A 19,281-nucleotide genomic window follows, 5' to 3' on the forward strand; every position below is an offset into this window, starting at 1 on the left:
AACTATCAAGATCTTCCCAGAAAGAATTTATTTCTTATATATGCTATCAGCACTTTTACTGCTTGGGTCCCCACTGTAGCCATTTACTTGTGATGCAGACAGTCTTAAGAAATCATTTGTAGTTAAAAGAACAGGAGTACTTGTGGCACCTTAGAGACTAACAAATTTATTAGAGCATAAGCTTTCATGGACTACAGCCCACTTCTTCGGATGCATAAGTGGGCTGTAGTCCACGAAAGCTTATGCTCTAATAAATTTGTTAGTCTCTAAGGTGCCACAAGTACTCCTGTTCTTTTAACTACAAATGATTTCTTAAGACTGTCTGCATCACAAGTAAATGGCTACAGTGGGGACCCAAGCAGTAAAAGTGCTGATAGCATATATAAGAAATAAATTCTTTCTGGGAAGATCTTGATAGTTGCTGAGCACTCACAAACGTGACTGTCTGTTGTGAGTGCTCAGCACCTCTGATGATTAAGTCCTTTACAAGAGCCTATTTTTTGAGAATCTCAAAGCACATTACCAGTATTAATGAAGTTAGGGTTGGTCTACACTAAAAAAGTTTGATTAAAATAAAAATCACACCCCTATGTAGTTATACTGGTGTATGCCCTAGTGTTGAGGCAGTTATACTAGTACAGGCATGGCCAAACTGTAGCTTGTGAGCTGCTTGTGGCTCTGTTACAGTTTAAGTGCAGCTCGCAGAGCCCCACACGCCCCCCACCCTTTCTCCACCTATCAGACTGGGGGGGAGTTCAGGGCTTCTGCCCTGTGGTGGAGTACTGGGGCTAGGAGCATCTGCCCTGTGAGGAGGGGGGTCTCAGGCAGAAGCCCTGCTCCCTGGCAGGCACCACCCTGTGGGGCAAGTTGTGCACGTCTTGCGGCTCTTGAACTTCGGAAGATTATCGTATGCAGCTTGGAGGGTCAGTAAGTTAGGCCATCCCTGTACTAGTATAAAGGTGCCTTATACTGGTATAGCGTAGGGCTGGTCTACACCAGAAAGTTTTACCAGCATATCTGTGTCAAATCACACTCTCCAATCAAATAGCTATGCCAACAAAAGCTGTAGTGTGTATATAATTATTTTGATAAAAAAGTCCTTTTGCTGGTATAGTTTGTTCTATTGGGGGAAGCTAGTATAAGCTGTACCAGCAAAAGAACTCTCTTGCCAATATAAGAACTCTCTTGCATCTTCACTAGGGGGCTTTGCCAGTCGAGCTCTTCTGACAAATAGCTATACTGGCAAATCCTTTTAAGCATAGACAAGGTCTCAGACTCACAACACATGCCTGGCATAAGGAATTAGCATTACCCCCCCTTTTATTGAGGGTAAAACCAAAATACAGGGAGGATTAAAGCTTTATCAACACTATGACAATCGACTATGTTGTGGGATCCAGTTATAATCCAGTTCAGTTTGCAAGTGGTCTTGGGCTGTAGTGCAATCTGGGAACATTCTTAAAGCATGGGGCAGGCCTGGCTAAAAGACAGACTTATGTTTCAGTCTTACCAGGCACTACTGTGTTATAACCAATTCCTTTAGCATGGTAGATTTTCATAATGTAGATGGGAGGCTTAGGGTATGTCTCCGCTGCAATTAAATACACACAGCTGGCCTGTGTCAGCTGACTTGGGCTTGCAGGGCTCGGGCCGCGTGCCTATAAAATTGTGGGGTAGACATTTGGACTCGGGCTACATCCTACGCCTGAATGTCTTCACTGCAATTTTTCCATCCTGCAAGCTAAGCCTCACGAGCCTGACTTAGCTGATGCAGGCTAACTGCGGGCGTTTAATTGCAGAGTAGACATATGCCAAGTGACCTGCCCAATGTCACACAGAGTCAATGGTAGAAGAGGGAACAGAATCCAGATCATCTCACTATACTTCTGAGAGTATGTCTACACCGCACACTAAGCTCGGGTCTATTGAATGTGGGCTTGTGGATTTGGTGTTTCCAAGCTCACGTTTGAATGTCCACACTACATTGTAAACCTGCATTTACAACTGCTTGACCTGGATGTCTCAGCCATGCTACCATGTCCATACTGCACTGCGCAGACCTTCTGATTCATGTCTGCTGCTGAACCTGCATCCAACTGCACAATGACAGGACTTGAACCCAAGTCACAGTGGGACTCAGGCTCTGACTCACCCCCACAGCAGGGTCATAGGACTCGGGTCCTGAGTCCTTGCTCACTCAAGTCAGACTGATTTGTATGTGGACAGAAGGGAGGCTTGGGCTCAAACCTGATTCAGAGCCTGGGCTTAGTGTTCAGTGTAGACATACTCTGTTCTTAAACCATTTGTCCATAATCTCTCTTAATAAATACAGCTCTTAAGGCCTGTAAAAAGTGTTCTTTCAAACTACAATATTAATATTTGGTGAAAAGAGAAATTACAAATTAAGGGCCTACTCCCATTGACTTCCTGAGTACAGGATTGGACTCTAATTGTTTTCCCACCAGTCTCCTTGAAATAGATATATAATTAGAAAAGATTCCCATTTGAAATTATCTGCAGGGTTTACATGTAATAAGAAACTGGGAGAAAAAACGTTTTCTTAATATACAAAATATACAAAATACAAAAGTTATTCTTCTCCATTTACTAACTACAATGCAGTGTGTTGGAATGCATTTGAAACCTGCATAAAACACCTTCTCTTGCCTCTGTTCCCATTTATAGACACCTTTGAGGGATTCTATTTCCTTAATTAGATTTCATCACATAGACTGTATCCATATTAAGGGCTTTTAAATTGCTATAGCATCTGAATTGTATACAAGGTATATGTCTACGTTGACTACTTGTAATTCTGAAAAAAATGACCTCCACAAGCTAACAAAAGGGGCAGTGTATCTTGAGAAGTCTGTATATGACAACCTGACATATACAATAAATATGAATTTTACTACAGTAACAGATTGAAATTACATAGTTCATTTAAACCCTTTTCCAACTTCAGCTTAGCCCCAGCTAAAGCACACAGGAAATAAACATATTGAGCTGTCTGGCACCAGGCAACTATCCAGGTCCTGTTCTGTCTAGCACTGGGTTAGACTTATCCATCCAATCAACATTTGGAGGTTTATTTATGTGAGACAGATATATTAGTAATAAATGGATTTATTCAGTAGCTTGGTGGATTTATACACACACAAAATCATTTTAGTTTAAGGAACTTAGAAATGAGTCACCCACTATTTTCTATTCACCAGATCCTGAAGCATTTACTCAGTTTTAAAAACTCTTGCTGAACTCAATGGGAGATTTGACTGAGTAAAAACTGCAGAAGAAGCTTAGGGTATGGCCTAGTGCACAGTGAAAATGCAGCCTAGTGCCGTTTCAGATAAGTTGTTTTTGGAATAAAAATAATTTAAAGGCCTTCATATCACATTTATATGAGGAGTTGTATGCAACATTCCATACATAAAAGCCCATTTTCATTTGCATGAGGATGGCCTGTATCATTGAAACATTTTATGAAAATATATTCTGAAGTGATACCGAGATTTTTCAACACCTATTTGTGCTTTACACTGATTGATTTTGTTGTAAGACAGAAATTTGACATGCAAGTCAGTCCTGTGCTATACTTAAGTGTCCCTTCACTGATTTGTCTGTTTAAAAAAAAAAAAAAAAAAAAAAAAGACAGGGAATGGACTTTAATGCTATGGTTTATCCATTTCAATCAGATAGTAAGTGGCACATTCTCACCTCATTTACAGTTTTTAATTCCAAATGGACATTGCTTTTGAAACATCCTCTCTTTTTTCTTTATGCTGCCACTTGAAAGTTGAAATGTAGCAAGAATGTAATGTTAGGTGCCAGTTTTCTGAATTACAGGGTGACTGCTTTAGCTGATCCCAAAAAGCAAGTGTCTTTTTATACCGCATAAAAGCCTGAAATGTTTACATATCAAAAGGCTATAGGCCAATTTCTGTCAAAATTATACATGAAGTTAAGCAGTACAAGCAATTTATTTAAACACTAGTCATTGTAGAAAAATTCAAAACCATATGCTCTTTTAGCAGTTTTTCACAAACGCATTTGACCCATGACTTGGCAAGACATGCAAGTTCATAATTTACTCTAAATTTCAAATCCCCTTGACATTTAAATAAAAGATCTTCATTAATAAGGTTTATATGAATGAAAACTTTAGAAGCTGATATTGTTAGAGGGAAGTTTTAGGAACAACCTTAGCAGTTTTGCCTAGTTTTCAAATGACTGACTTTCCTAATCAGTCCAAAATAAGTTTATTCTGGGAACAAATTATCATAATTGTGCATTATGTGGGGTGGTTTTAAGTAATGATGCAATAATTTTGAAACAAACTTTGGGAAAGCTGATGTTTGACTAAGGGTGAGGGTAACATTTGCAAACTCAGTTATTTTTTAAACTGAACTACAAGGTGCTTTATTTTATTTTAAAAGTTTTAGCTCATTATAAATCATGTGGTGTTTTCTCTCCCATCCGCTCCTCTACCTCTCCACCCTCTAGGAGATCGATCTATCCCCTCACCCCCTCAGCTAGTTCAAATCATTGCAATAATGGTATATATTTGTGTGTGTATGTCATCACACCAATGTTAGCTAAAAAGTTTTACGTTTTATTAAATGTTTGGAACTCTGGTGGTGGTCTCCTTTTACTGTGTTCAGAGTTTAAAACAAATCAGGTTGACTGAATAAAATAGAGTAATCAGATGTCCCAATTTTAGGGACAGTCCTGATATTTGGGGCTTTTTCTTATATAAGCTCCTATTTACTCCCCCCCCCCTCCCGATTTTTCACACTTGCTGTCTGGTCAGCCTAGAATAAAATCAATTCAGAGGGATATTTTTTTTCTCTCTAAATGAGCTGGCATCATTTTACACTACATCCTCACGGGGTTGTGTATTCCAGTCTCTCTGATACACGTCTCCTGGGTCAAACCTCTGCTCAGCTATACCAGTGTAAATCCGGAGTGACTATTGAAATGAGTGGAGTCACTCCGGATTTACACCAGTGTGTCTGCGACCACAACTTGTCCCGTGAACCTTATTAGGGTCTTCCCTCTTCCTAACACTCCTAAGACCTGTTCGCCAAAAGTTGGAGAGATGATGTATTGCTCGTCACAACAACGTCCTAGTGACGTGTAATTAAGGAATGTGTTTGAAGTAGCCTGGAGAATAAAATACCTATTGTATGCTACTAACGCGGAAATACAGTAAAATGGGTTGTTTCTTAAAAAAGAATAATTTTATTCCATGCTCCAATGCTAGAGTCAAACAGGCACAGGGCTTTGGTTATAATACATATTATTCTTTTTTTAATTAGGTGATCCTTATGCGGCCCTTACAATCCTAGAATTTAAGGATGAGCCTATTTCGAAAAGAATAAATCAAATACATATAAACTCCTTCTCTGGTCCATAATTACATGTTTACGATTAAGAAATAATCCTATAGTGCACAGGGCTTGGCATCCTTATAAAATGTAAATGAGAAAAGTTTCGGAGACCATTTTGAATTAATTCCGTGGGGAGAGAAGGTGTGTGTGTAGATGGTAGTGGGGAATCTCGATTTACTACTCCTGGGAGAAATTTCATGGCAGAAAAACTTTTGTCATTTCTATTTAAATCACAGAAGCAATTTATTAGAGACAGAGCTTCTAATAAATTGCTGGTATTGCTGTAATCAAAAAAGCGAGTTGATATACTGAACTCACAAAAATCGATGTATTTTGAATCCACTGATCTGTTATTTAATATCTTTAAAATGAGGACTATTATAAAAATGACTGACTTCTCAACAAGCATATTTTCATAGACTTATGCATGGTGATTGCTTTGTATGAAATCGTGTTTGGGTAATAATATTGAAAATCAATGTAGTGTTTACATTATTTCATATCTAACAGCTTGGTCTGCCCGTTACTGTACTCCTCTTTAGATGTATCTTTCAACCCATGCTGTGACTATGCTATAGTAACAAACAATCGCTTAGCAACACTATGCAACACAATTTGCTTGCGTTTCATTTGTTATTCCAATTTCACCCTGACAATATGGCACAGCAGATTGTTTGTTTAACGCATTATTACATTTGTAAGTTAGTGCAAAGTGGATGCGAAATGAGAAACTCTTAAATCAGGTTTTAGTAAGTGTTTGTGTGTGACATAAATAAATCAAGATTCTGCTTTAAGTTCACTAAAATGCATGTACAACTTCTATACAAAGTTTTAACGTTATTTGGAAAAAATTAACCAGAAATAAAAACCAACAACATTGGAAACTATAAGGAAGCTCTCTCTTTGGTCCAAGCGTAGTGTCTATAGAAAGGAACAGAATGAGTGCTATTAGATTGTGATTCAGCAGAGTATTATAAATCTTAACCATAACGAGAAAAATATGGTTCTACAATCTTATTACGGCTACTTTGTGACTTAACATAACACACTTGTCCTATGATGCAAAATCTTACCTTGAGGAAATAAACCTATGAAAAATTGAAATAATTATTCAAGCAGATCAGAATGTATCCACCATAACTTAATTCTGCCCTTAAAATGAACGACTACAGGCTTTTTCATACTAGCATAACAGTGAGCAGGAATTACTTTAAACTGCGGGGAAAAATGAATATTTTATAGCTAATTATTTTAATTAAACGGACAGCGGCTAAGGCTAGTGAGGTAGCTAGGGCAACATAGTTCTGTGGCTCTGCTTATATTTTGGCTGGCCAGATCCGAAAAGGGCTTGCAAAATTCTTCTGATTCTGCCTTAGGAATGTACCTCAGCCCTTCTAATGTACAAACATTGTCTTTATACTGCGCACAACACCAAGGTGAAGTTCATCAGCCTCAGTCACTTGCGCTGGTATAAAAACCACCCGGGATCAAGTGGTAACCCCCTTTATTACACAAAACATCAGCCGCGAGGTCATAAAAAACATGCAGGACTCTCCTATTTAAGAAAACCCAAGATACTGGACACTGCAATGTGGTATTTTGTTAATGTAAACGGGTGGATAGGGAGGTCGCTCCCTCTCTCTCTCTCTCTCTCTCTCTCTCTCTAGTTGTATTCAAAACTAGACCGCTCCGTCTTCTGTTTGTCAGTTTCATAGCAATCCCACTATTGCTCCGTTTCTCTGTCCTTCGCCTCCTAGAAGATCTATGGATGAGACGGAATGATACTCTGCATTTCAACAGAGCGCACTGCATGTAAACTGGAGTTTCAGATTGCGATTTAAGGAGTGTTAAGCACTTCAGTAAAGGCACCAAGGACGAATACGTGAACAAGCATTGAGATAGCGAAATTCTGCAGCACGCTGTTCTATTTGTAACATGACTGGCAGCGCCAATCTAGTCCGAGGGAATTACGGGTTTTACCTCTGTGCAATAGTTTCACTTTACAGTACATTTGGAAATCTGCATGAACTTCACATCTAAACGCCGTGTGTAAGAATTCACATCCAGGACTTCGGTCAAATATTTTGGTTGCAATTGTGCGTGTTTTATTTTTTTCTGGTGTTTAAAAAACAGTGATCTTCAAAGTAAGCAGAAGCTGAATGAAGGAAACATTCTAAATAATCATATTGTGATTTATTAATAAAAAGTAAGTACTAGATCTCCCCCCCCCAAAAAAAAACCCAAACAAACAAATAAAACAACTCAAACATACAAGCCCTTTGCTGATATTAATAGCCTCCTGGTCTAGATCACTTTCATATCCAATTTGAAATTGTTGAATACTGAAGGGAAGGGACACAAGTAGGCTTCACCTAACATTAATGAGTACACTCTTTGTTGAGTAAAAATAATTTGTTCCTCGTAAACAGATCCTAATAGCTTGTTTTCATTTCATGCTTACAATTTCCTACCTTCTTTGATAGAGGGTTGATGGGGCAAATAGTCTAATCTTGTTCAGTTTACCTCCTGTGGATTCCTAGTGACAGTCGTGACAGACCAACTATTCTGCAAATCACAAGAGCCAGCTACCAGGAGAGACAAACGTCTTTAATAAACAGTTTAAGGGAATTAAATCGCGCCCTGTACATGTAATGGGCATGCAGAATTCAGTACTGTACAATCGCTGCTCCATAGACTGTGTTTTCTAGGATAGAAAATAAATGATTCTTTCTTGAAAAGGAAAAGCGCATCTTAATGAATGAAAAGCAAATCTGAATCCCTACCACTCAATGTGTTTTTAGATGACATTATTACTAAAATGTTCAGTTTCTGCACTGTAAAGACATTACTAGCTGCCTTGCTTGTTTTTTTAAATGCTTAGAACAATTGTCCAAAGAAATAATCGAAGTAATTTTTTTAAAAGTTAATTTATCCTGTGTAAGGTGTTGTGCTTTTAGAAAACAAGGCACACTACGCATCCCCTTTACTCTGAGTCAAAGGAGTCAAGACCCAAACCCTATCCCAGAAATATCCATGCACAAAATATGGCGCAACTGTGTCGCAGTTTAATTCTTTTTAAAGATTTTTTTAAGTGTTTCCTAACCAAATAAATAATGACTCTGAGCCGCAGACAGAGGAAATCACACCTAATAATGTGAACCAACACGAGGAGAGTAGGTGCATAATAGACAGGGCTAGGAGCTGCTAACCACGTCTCCACAATGGCATTAATCAGATTAACCTGGGCAATTAGCCGGTGCAGCGGAGAGATCAAGCCTAAATCTGGGGCCTTTTCACAAAAAAAGAAAAAAAAGAAAAGAAAAAAAAAAGTCCCACTAATGGAAAGGATTAAGTTAATTTCATTAATTCTCAATACACAGCTCAGGCTCCTTTCACTCCTTTGTGTACCCCTCTCCCAGCTCCACCTCTTCCCTCCCCCATCCCCAAAATAAAGTCAAATCTGGTTTTGTTTGTCATCTGCCTATTACCAGGAACTAAATCCAGGATGACGTCGCCTGGGTATAAAAAAGGGAAGAAGTGCAGATGGATTATACTCCATGCAGCCCTCTGGGTTGAGATCAGTAAACAGGCTAGAGTGGAGGGGGGAAAGTTACAGAGCAGTCTCCTGCGAGCGCACGCGCGCACACACACACACACACACGCTGCCTTCGGAAAAAAAGATCAATTTCTTTCGCTCTGATCCCCTTGAAAGTCTCGGGAAAGTTTCGGTTTCGTCCCTCCCTGCCCGCCCCTGCAGAGTTCGGGTAATGCCTGCTGGTATGTTCAGCATCGACAACATCCTGGCCGCCAGACCCCGCTGCAAGGAGTCGGTCCTGCTGCACCAGAGCGCCGCGCCGGTGGTGTTCTCCAACCTGCATGGGGACTCCCTCTACGGCACCGATTACAGCGGATTTTACTCCCGGGCGGTGGCTCCCGCTTCCAATCTGCCCGCGGTCAGTGGATCTAGGATTGCCTACAACAACTACTACTACGGGCAGCTGCATGTGCAGGCGTCCCCCGTGGGTCCTTCGTGCTGTGGGGCCATGCAGCCTCTGGGCGCGCAGCAGTGTTCGTGCGTCCCTGCAACAGGTAAGCGAGCCCAGGTGCCCGTTCGTTCTCACCCAGCTGGGAGAGCCCGGGATGGGGGTGGGGGGAGGATTGAGATTGTTTGCGAGGCGGGTGCCTGGCTATTTGTGTGCTTGATGAGCCAGCTGTAAACAGCGTTTGGGTCCCTGCCTCTCCGAAATGACTAGGAATCCCAGCGAAGTACTGTCACCCTGCCAGTTCATTGCCCTGTATTATGTCTATAGGACGCGTCTCATTCAGCCCCATTCTAATTTCGGATCGTTTGGCACGGGGTTCTTTGTTTCGGGCTCAGAGGGGGATCTCGGGTTGTGTCGGTGGGTCGATGTCAGAGGGAAGGGGGCACAAGTTTTTAACGGAGTGATCTGATCTTGATCTCTCCGTCCAATGCAAATAGTGTGGTCGTCTTCTCTCTAGGCTACGAGGGTACTGGGTCAGTCCTGATGTCGCCTGTGCCCCACCAGATGTTGCCGTATATGAACGTGGGCACCTTGTCCCGGACTGAGCTGCAGTTACTGAACCAGCTGCACTGCAGGAGGAAAAGACGACACCGAACTATCTTCACTGACGAGCAGCTGGAAGCTTTGGAAAACCTCTTCCAGGAAACTAAATACCCAGATGTGGGCACCAGGGAACAGCTGGCCAGGAGGGTGCATTTAAGAGAGGAAAAAGTGGAGGTATTTCCCCCTTTTATATTTAAAAGTTAACTGAGTCTCAGTTCCTAGTCTAGCTGCAGCCATCGCCGCGCGTTGTCCAAGGCAAGCTGATGGAAGAGCATGCAACAGGTTTACAAGAGGGGCAAAAAGTTTAGCTCTTAAACGTACCCGTCTGCACTCGGATAAATAAACCGATCACTCGGATAATTAGCAAATTTCGATAAGCGATCACCCCTCTAAACGCGGCAAATCTTAGACTTGAAATATACCTAACCGATTGTAATTACTCTGCTTTTCCATTTAAACCGAACCAAAGCAAATCGAGTCACAGATGTGCATGCCACGCAGAACTGGTGTGACGCGTATACGGGCTGAAAGGGGTGCCCGTCTGAACAAAACTTTGTTGTTGTTGTTGTTGTTTGTTACTACTATAATGATTTGATTTATTGCAATGACAGGTTTGGTTCAAGAACCGCCGGGCAAAATGGAGAAGGCAAAAGAGATCCTCTTCGGAGGAGTCAGAAAACGCACAGAAATGGAATAAAGCTTCCAAAACGCCCCCAGAAAAGAGGCAAGAAGAAGGGAAAAGTGATTTGGACTCCGATAGTTGATACCTTGCAAATGGACCCTTGCCGTGGACTGTGGGACTTGCACAAAAGGATGCTACTTGCACACACTCTGCCTTGTTGGAGGGAAAAGAGATCTGTATATAGTGTACATTGCCCCGAGGTGATTGCTTGTAAATAAAGTAAGTTGCGGAGGTGTTGCACAGGTATACACCGGCCCCTTTATTTATCTTTGTGCTATTTACAGATACTTTAAATCCGATGGTGGCGACATATTTTTCCTTAATCTAGAAAAAGGGGCGTCTGCAGTTATTTATTTAGCAGGGTTTGACTAGTTTGGAAAGAGTGGAAGATACGGTGTTGTAAATGGTGCTCATTTGTAACTGATTAATCCCTAATTTCAGAGTGTGAAGTGATGTTTAAATTTATTAGCAGGCGCGAGACATAATTAAAAAAGAAAGCAAAACTTTATTTTATTTTTTTAAATACGGGCAACGGAAGAATCCACCTGTGAACAGTTGCAACTGTCTAAATGCACCGTAACTCCGAATACGGTTTGGTGGGTTTCCTACACTAATGGTTACTGTCGTCCCATAGCGGTACCATTCATTGCCGAAGTTGATGGTTCTTTACAAGGAGCGCCCAGCAATCGTTTTGTAACTAAACTTGTCTGTAAAGCTCCCCCAGCCCTCATATTTCAACTAGGGTGATTAATGCTTAAGGTCAGGCTGAGGCGCTAGTATCAGTTTTTAAATGGGTTCTGTGTTAAATGCCCGCCTGCGGTGTCTAGCGTGTGCTGCTCTGGAAGTCAGGGGAGGGCAAGCAAGCCCCCAGAAGAACGCATGGCCATTTTCAGAGGAGCTCGCTGATGCTTGGCCTCAAGCTGGCAGGAGAAGGAGCTGTCCGCTGCCAGAGCCCAGGGCGGGGACACTGGCTAATACATTGCATGTAAATAGGGCACGGCCCCCGCCCCTGGAGCTGGGCAGATGAGGGCCTGGGGGGAGCGCTCCCCTCGCTGGTCGGAGGCCCGGGGAGCGCTTTGTGGAGTCGGCTCAGCCAGGAGGGCGCGTTTGGCTGGCTCGCTCTCACCGCGTCTGAGGCTGGCGGCCTTGGTTAGGCCGGACAGGCCCGCGGGCCTGAGTGAGCCGGGGCGCAGCGTCTTAGCAGCCTGCAGCCAGCCCTGCACTCTAGCCCCTGGCCAGACTGCGGCGGGGCGCGCTCTGCGCCGCTTGCCACGCAGCCCTCGGCAGCTGCTGGCTCTGAGCAGAGCGGGCAGTAGCCCAGCACCCCACCCTGCGGCGCAACGGGCCCCGCGCCGAGCTCTGCCCCGGCCGCCCGCAGGGCTGGGCTGGGTGGGGGCAGCGATGAGGACAAGGACACGGGGATAAAGTGTGGCTCCAGGGCCGCGTGGGCCCCGCTTCCCCGCGGTGAGCTGCGCCCGGCCGCAGGGCGCCCCACGTGCTGGCAGCTCTAACCCACCGCCCCGGAGGCGCCTGTTCCCAGCCCGTTCCCCGCTGCAGGGGCTGTTTCGTGTGCGCCATGCGCTGGCCGGGGCTCTCCCCCGCTGTTAGCCTCCGCCAGCGCCGCTCGCAGGTGCGAGGAGCCGGGGCACGCCTGGCGCTAGGGCTCGTGTCCTGGCAGGGGCAGCAGGTGTGACGGCCCCACTCCGAAGCGCCCCATTTCCAGCGCCTGTGGATGAGGAGGGCCCCTTGGTTCATTGAGTAACGTGTCCCGCGAGCCTGGGGGAAGTGGGCGGGACGAGCACCTGGAGAGCTGGCGGCCTGCGGGGCTGGCTGAGAGCTGCAGAGCAACCAGGAGAAAACTTCAGCTCAGGCCGGGTTACTTGTCATGGCTTCACCAGAGCTGACTGACTAAAAGCGATCAGAGAGACAAGGTGGGTGAGGTAATGTCTCTTACTGGACCAACTACTTATCCTGGGACCCTCAGGGCTACAACGACACTGCATATAATAGTGATTTGATCCTTTATTCTGCCAATGGCGTCATGTTTTGTAATGCAATATTTGTAAATCCATTCTCTCAGCTCCTCTGTACTCTCACAAACCACAGTGGAGCTAGAAGAGATAGCACTAGGAAATATTTTCAGGTAAAGCAAATGTAGTCTCCCTTTTGTTGTTTGATTTCCCAGCTCCCCTCTCTCTTGCTTTCTGGAGAGAGATGCTCCTTTGAGTTTCCAACCAGTTTGTCTTCGATGATCCCCATTTATGAGAGCTATCTCACTACACTGATATTGCTATTGATACAACTCAAATAAGTCACAAACAAGAGGAGTTATGAACTGATCTAGGGGATATTTGGTAGGAAGGTGCTAGTTGCTCTTTACCCCACTAAGGCAACAGAATCATATTTGGTCTACAGTGGCTTCCTAATCTCCTTGTGTTGCTCAGTTTGTGCATGCCTCACAGTGGAGACTTCCACTCTGCCCCTTAAGGTCACGTCCATTTGTGTTCATGTCCCCTATGCCTGCTACTTGAGACACCCAGCCCCACTGTCCTCATCGCTGTTGAGTCACACAGTCATCTCCCACCCATACATGCTTCCCCTTCTGTACCCTTGTTTAGAAAAGATCTTTTCCCTCTAAAGTTCCAAGCATTGCTACCACCAGTTCAGCTCCACCGGCGATAGCAATGGTAGACCCGCTAGTGTAGATAAGGCACTGGTGTGAGCTGGTAGTCCCACCATTGCTCCCATTGGTGCAGCTGTCCAGGTGATGACAACAGTGGGTAATTGTAGCAGGGGGTGGTGGTGGGCAAGGGTAGTATAGACATTCTAACACCTGTGCTCAAACATCTTCCCCCCATTCATGGTACACCCAGTTTTCCTATGTGTGTTCCTACATGGCTTCCTCTATATCAGAGTTTATTTAAATCTCCCACTGTAGAAGTAGTATGGTGCAGCTCTGCTGGTGTTTGTGCAAGAGTTGGCGATTTCCCAAAAATTGCCAGTAAAGACAAGATTCCTGGTGCTCTTGCACTCACCCTTTGGATGAACCCAACACCTCTTTCCCCTCTGGTGAGATGCCAGAGTAGCCCCCATCCCACAGGGAAGAAAAGAAATAGGAGTGGCCTCACATGACCCAGTCCTCAGTGGATTGATTACTGTCTAACCACCCCTAGAGAAGAGGAGAAGCCGATCCTGCCTTTCCCACTGAAGAGAAGAAGCAAAGGGGGTACCATTTCCCAACTGATGCTTCCCCATCAATGCAGATGCTAGTATGTGTGTGCAGAGCTAATGTTATGCTTCTAAAAGCGCAGCAATAACACACCAGACATGTACATTACCTATGTAAAACGGTAGTGAATATACAGCTCAGCATCACTGAAACTAGGTTCCAAAATGTGGGAAGTGGTGGTTTATGTGTGGGGAGGTGTTTTTTGGTAAGGTATATGCAGGAAGCCTCATTGGATGGATGTTTAATTTCCCCCCCCCCCATATATTTAGCCAGTATTAAGTTTTAGTGGGCATGTTCATGTTTCATGCTGCATGTAATAGTGAGATATAGAGGAAAAGGTAGTATAGCCTCGATTTTGTAAACATTTATGCACTGTCTTAACTTTACGCATATAACCAGTCCACTGACAACTTGTTATTGGTGTTTGGGAGTAAAAATGATTTTGAATGGGTAAAGTATACCTTTTAAAAAAATATGTATTTTATTAAAATGGCTTGCTACCTCTTGACGAGAGGGTACTAAAATGTAGTTACTATAGGCTTGATCCTTCAAACACCAATACACATGTTTAACTTCATCCATGTGAATACTTTCATTAAAGTTAATAGCATAAATATTATTAAAAAATCTAATTGAAAGTCAGTTTAACTCCTGAACTAAACCATGTGGGTTACATTCTTAAAGGTGACTTCTAAGAAGGGAGAATTTTTCTTCTTTATTATGTGTAAAGAAAGCCTGAAAAGTTTATTTCGTAGCCATGTTTTTACAGCAGAAAATCTTGTTTAGCCTGCAAGACTGATTGCTGGAGAACTAGTGAAATGAGGGCATCGCAAGAATCAAGATTGTGAATGGCTGAGCAATTAAGAGGGATGGAAACTTTTTTAGTCAAACTCCTTAACACTCCTTGGTTCCAATTCTTACTCATGTTGAATAGTATCTTACTCCATGAATAGTTGCATTGACTTGGATGGCACAACGCTTGGAGAAAGATGTAAGTAGGAGTTGCAGAATCTGGCTCTTTATGTTTTGTTTAACAGCTTTCAGTGATGAGCGCAAACGATATTTCTCCTCTGAGACATCCAGCATGGCCTCCAGCAAAACTAGGAGTGATCAAAATTAATATTCCTGCTATTTGTAAGGAAAAAACAAGTGTGTCTGTGTGATCTTAAGAACAAAACACCTTTCAGAGCCTCTTTATGCATTGCAAATAGGCTTGGAAGGATTAGATTGTAACGTTTTAACAGTAAATCTTGACTTTACCATACGTACACAAACTGATAAAAATAGTTCCATTGATGATAATTGAAATGGAAAAGAGAGGCAAAGTAAGAAAAATACTGCTTGTGAACTTATTAGAGTTTGATTTGGGATATTTACTTTGTATATTTTAACATGTGATGTTGACAGTTTGTATTGTAGCAGTTATAAAGCTTTAACTTTTTCAATCTCAGCGTCCACTGTCATTAAATTATTGTCTGACTCTCCCCATAATTTCCTACAATTGTGAAAATTTAAATTCGTTTTGTGTGACCGTGAAAATTTAAATAGGTAAAAATTGAAAAATGTTCATAACAGATATTATTCATCAAAATTATATAAAAAAATGAATTTTGCAAAGCCTAATAATAAAGGAGTTTAGAAAAAGATCAATTTTAAAAAATTCTCTGTAGGTCCCCTTTAAATTCTTCTAAGTAGAGTAGTCAAGATTTGACCCTAAATGTTTTAATCTCACTCTTTCCTGTATATTATAGTGGAAACTCCACAAATTAACAAGACAGTTTTGCACCAGTTCAGAGAACCTGCATTTTCTATTGATGTAGTAGCTAAAACGTGAGGGATCTGAATCTCCTGCTGCAGGATACAAGTGAGTACCATGGAAGCTCTAAATACCTGCACAGAAAGGCACATTCTGTTTTCAGTTACATTGACTGAGAAGGAGTTACTCCAGAGTCATACCGGTATAACTGCAAATATAATTTAGCTCTGTGGAGCACTAACAAATGATGGGATAGTACATCAGGGAGATAGATAATTAGGTCCTATATTCATACAAATATACTAATTAGTACTTTGCACTTCTCTCTCTGTTCCCTCCCTGATATATATGGGCATAATCCCATCAGAGTTAATGGGAATGATGCTCACATATCTAAGAGTGTGACTAAACCCAAGGATCTCAAATTGCTTTACAAACATCAATTAGGCAAGACTTGCACGGTCAGGATGGGGAAGAGTGAGGCACATGAGGCAGGATATAATTCCCGGGAGTTAGGTGTCTAAATATCTCTGTGAATCCCACCCACCGTGGTTAAGTGACTTACTCAGAATAACACAGGAAGTCTGTGGCAGACCCAAAAATAGAGCCTGATCTCATTTAAGTCTTACCTTGATGAGCAAAAAGGCTGCTTTCAATTTTGACCTGATCTACACAAAAAAATGACATCACCCTAGTTACATCCTCAGGGCTGTGAACAATTTTGCGCCCTGTGCAACATGGTTATATCGACCTAACCCCCACTGTAGATGCAGCTAGATCAATGGAATAATTCTTTCATTGACCCAGCTACTGTCCCTTGGAGAGGTAGATTTACTACAGCATAGGAAAAACTCCTTCCGTCACTGCAGGAAGTGTTTACACAGTGGCACATCTGGAGCGCAGTAGCTGTGCCACTGTAATGTAGACATACACTATGTTGGCTCAATGAAATTAGTCTGACATAACTGAAAAGTCCTGTTAACATTTATTAAGATGCAGGCCAAGTCATAGTGTAGCCAAGATGGGGACTGGTGGACTCCTTTAACTTTAATGAAGTCACTCATGATTTACACCAGTGTAGGTTAGTTCACAGTCAGTGCCCACATCTCATGTTTTTGTTACAACACTATCCTTTCTCCCTGACCTATTAAATTAAAATAATTTCTAATAATTTTCATCAGACAATAAAAATAATCAAAAAGGAAATTAATACTTTGTTATTAAGGGAGATGGCATATAAAGGGGTCAGGGATGTGTTGCTGCTTCCCCTATTTCCCCTTTCCCCCTTTTTTGAATAATGGTATAGACAGGTTGCTATTTTTCAAGCTTGGCACCATCGTGGAGGGCGGAGAATTATTTCAGACAGTACTAAGCATGGATAGAAATAATCAGATAACATTAAGAAAAGGAAAATGTAGACCAAATGTCAAGACAAACTTCTTGATGATGAGATGTGTTCAGGAGTGGAATATTCTTGCAGGGGACATTTAAGACTAGAATGGAGCAAACTCTAGTAAAGGTACAATATGGAAGCATTATGCTGAATGGAGATGGTTTAGGTCATCTAATAGGTCTTTTCCAACTCTGACTCCTCTGATATATCTCTCTGATATATATATAATCCAATCCATGCTCTGTTAGCATATTCATCATCTGAGTTTTAAGTGATGGGAATGTTTTTTAATCATTGTGGTAATCAGTGTTAGAAAGTACAAGCTAGATTCTCAGCTGGTGCAAATCAAATGACACCATCTGAGAATCTTAACCCTACTTTATATTTTCACTAGTATTTGAGTTCAAAGCATCACCTTAACTGGATCCCGGGAACATAAACTGTATCAGCTTTGTTTTACAAATGACTTAAGAAACAAAGACACATTTGAAGTAGTGGAAGTTATAGGAAAACTTGCAGCATTTTAAGGTAGATAGGATACCGGTCTAGATGGAACATTGCTCTGAGCCAGAATGTCCATTCTTATGGTCTCTAAAATTGTGCCTGAGTGCTTGCATGTGCAGATATTTTTGTGCTACAGTTGCATATATATGCTCTAATTGAGTATTTGGATCATTGGCTAATTAGTGCACCACCAAAATCTGTTGCCTATACATGCAACATTAAAGACTGTCATGGAAAATTGCTCGTCACTTTATTTTAAACCACGTTTACTAGAAATGGGCCCAAGGCACAAAATTCAGACCTTGAATATCCAGAAAAGTGTGTGTGTTTATTTGTAATACTAGTAAGGATTAGAATAATTCTCTTGACTGCTCTCTGTCTTCAGAGATTTTTCTAGCACCTGTCATAAAGTAATCTTAAAGTGCTTTGCTAACATTTAGGGCCAGATTGTGACCCTGGCTACCCTCCTGCTGCCGCCTTCCCCGATACAGGAGTCCTGTACCGGGGAAGAAAGCAGCATAAGGAACCCCCTTACTCCTCTGCATGGGCTAGGCTCCTTGCATGGAGCAATGCAGACAGGTACAGCAGCCTCCAAAGGACTGCTCTTCCCCTTCCTGTGCATGTGGGTGGAGCCTTGGCTCTACTGTATCTATATGTTTGCTATCACAGCCAAGCTGGCACACCAGGGAAGTAATCTGTGTCATGTTTAGGGCTGTTGCAGATTCCTTCTCCCCCCAGAAGAAGTGGGGAACCAGGAGCCAGATGGTGACTCCGGATATGTCTACACTGCAATGTAAGCCCAGGGTTAGTAGAACTCAAATTAGCATACCCTGGGTTTGTTAAACTAGAGCTTGAGCTTCTACATTCATTTGTAACTTCAGGTTAGGAATTGTTGAACCCTGGGACCCAATCTGGGGCTTCAACATCTACACCATATTAAGCGGGCCCAAGTCCAGCCACCCGGACTCCCTAGCGCCCTCCCAAAATGTGGCTGCTTAGCCCTTTGTTTTAGGGTTACCATATATCCAGATTTTCCCAGACATGTCCGGCTTTTTGGGCCTCAAATCCCCGTCTGGGAGGAAATCCCAAAAAGCCGGACATGTCTGGGAAAAGAGGGAGGGAGGGAGGGGTCGTGGGGCTTGGGTCCCGGCCAGAGCCACTGGGGCTGGCGGTGCTCGGCCGGGGGCTGGCGTCGCTGGGGCCGCCGGGGCCAGGGCGGGCTGGAGCCGCTCGGCCGGAACCAGGGCCGGCGCCCCAGGCCTGAGCCAAGCCGGGCGGGAGACACTGGGGCCAGAGCCTCTTGGCCTGGGCCGGCCGGCCGCCAGAGGGAGCTGCTTGGCCGGGGGGGCCGGACTGGGCCGTGCCGTGCCACGCCACGCCCCGCCCCAGCCCCAGCCCCAGCTTACCTGCTGCCTCCCTGTTTCAGGCTTCCTGCGAACATTTGATTCGCGGGAAGCAGGGGAGGGGGAGGAGCAGGGGGGGCGGAGCGTTCAGGGGAGGGGGCAGAGTTGGGACAGGGACTTTGGGGAAGGGGCGGGGCTGGGGGCAGGGGCGGGGCCCGTGGAGTGTCCTCCTTTTTTTTAATTAAAATATGGTAACCCTATTTGTTCATGCTGCAGTGTGAGAAAACTTGACTATCCACCAAACTTGACTGTCCAGAGGACAAAGAAGGTCGGATCATGGGATTGCAGGATACATTTTGGTGGACCCCCAGAGCATGAGTTCAGTGGGGCTGCGTCTG

General features: G+C 43.3%; 2 protein-coding genes across 3 annotated transcripts in view; both read left to right on the forward strand.

Moving 5' to 3' along the window:
- Positions 1 to 19,281, forward strand: part of LOC117876975 (alpha-1-antitrypsin-like) — a 190,449-nt gene that overhangs the window by 55,089 nt on the left and 116,079 nt on the right. Inside the window, exon 1 of one of the 2 annotated variants that reach the window (XM_034769616.1) lies at positions 12,210 to 12,589. The exons of the other annotated variant lie outside the window; for it this stretch is intronic. The gene's annotated coding sequence lies outside the window, so the exon portion shown is untranslated. Of the gene's footprint in view, positions 1 to 12,209; positions 12,590 to 19,281 lie in introns of those variants that run through there. 2 annotated transcript variants of the gene reach the window in all.
- GSC (goosecoid homeobox) lies at positions 9,043 to 11,131 on the forward strand. Its single transcript, XM_034769625.1, has 3 exons — positions 9,043 to 9,479; positions 9,891 to 10,150; positions 10,588 to 11,131. Exons 1-3 carry the CDS (start codon positions 9,158 to 9,160, stop codon positions 10,738 to 10,740), a joined length of 735 nt encoding a protein of 244 aa, XP_034625516.1. The 5' UTR covers positions 9,043 to 9,157; the 3' UTR covers positions 10,741 to 11,131.

This window comes from Trachemys scripta, chromosome 4 (genome assembly GCF_013100865.1).
Source record: "Trachemys scripta elegans isolate TJP31775 chromosome 4, CAS_Tse_1.0, whole genome shotgun sequence".
Classification (NCBI taxonomy): Eukaryota; Metazoa; Chordata; order Testudines; family Emydidae; genus Trachemys; species Trachemys scripta.

Excerpts from the sequence above, each read along its gene's own strand:
- GSC (XM_034769625.1), top strand. The coding sequence starts at position 9,158 with ATGCCTGCTGGTATGTTCAGCATCGACAACATCCTGGCCGCCAGACCC. Across the intron at positions 9,480-9,890 it reads TTCGTGCGTCCCTGCAACAG|GCTACGAGGGTACTGGGTCA; the intron begins GTAAGCGAGCCC and ends TCTTCTCTCTAG. Across the intron at positions 10,151-10,587 it reads TAAGAGAGGAAAAAGTGGAG|GTTTGGTTCAAGAACCGCCG; the intron begins GTATTTCCCCCT and ends TTGCAATGACAG.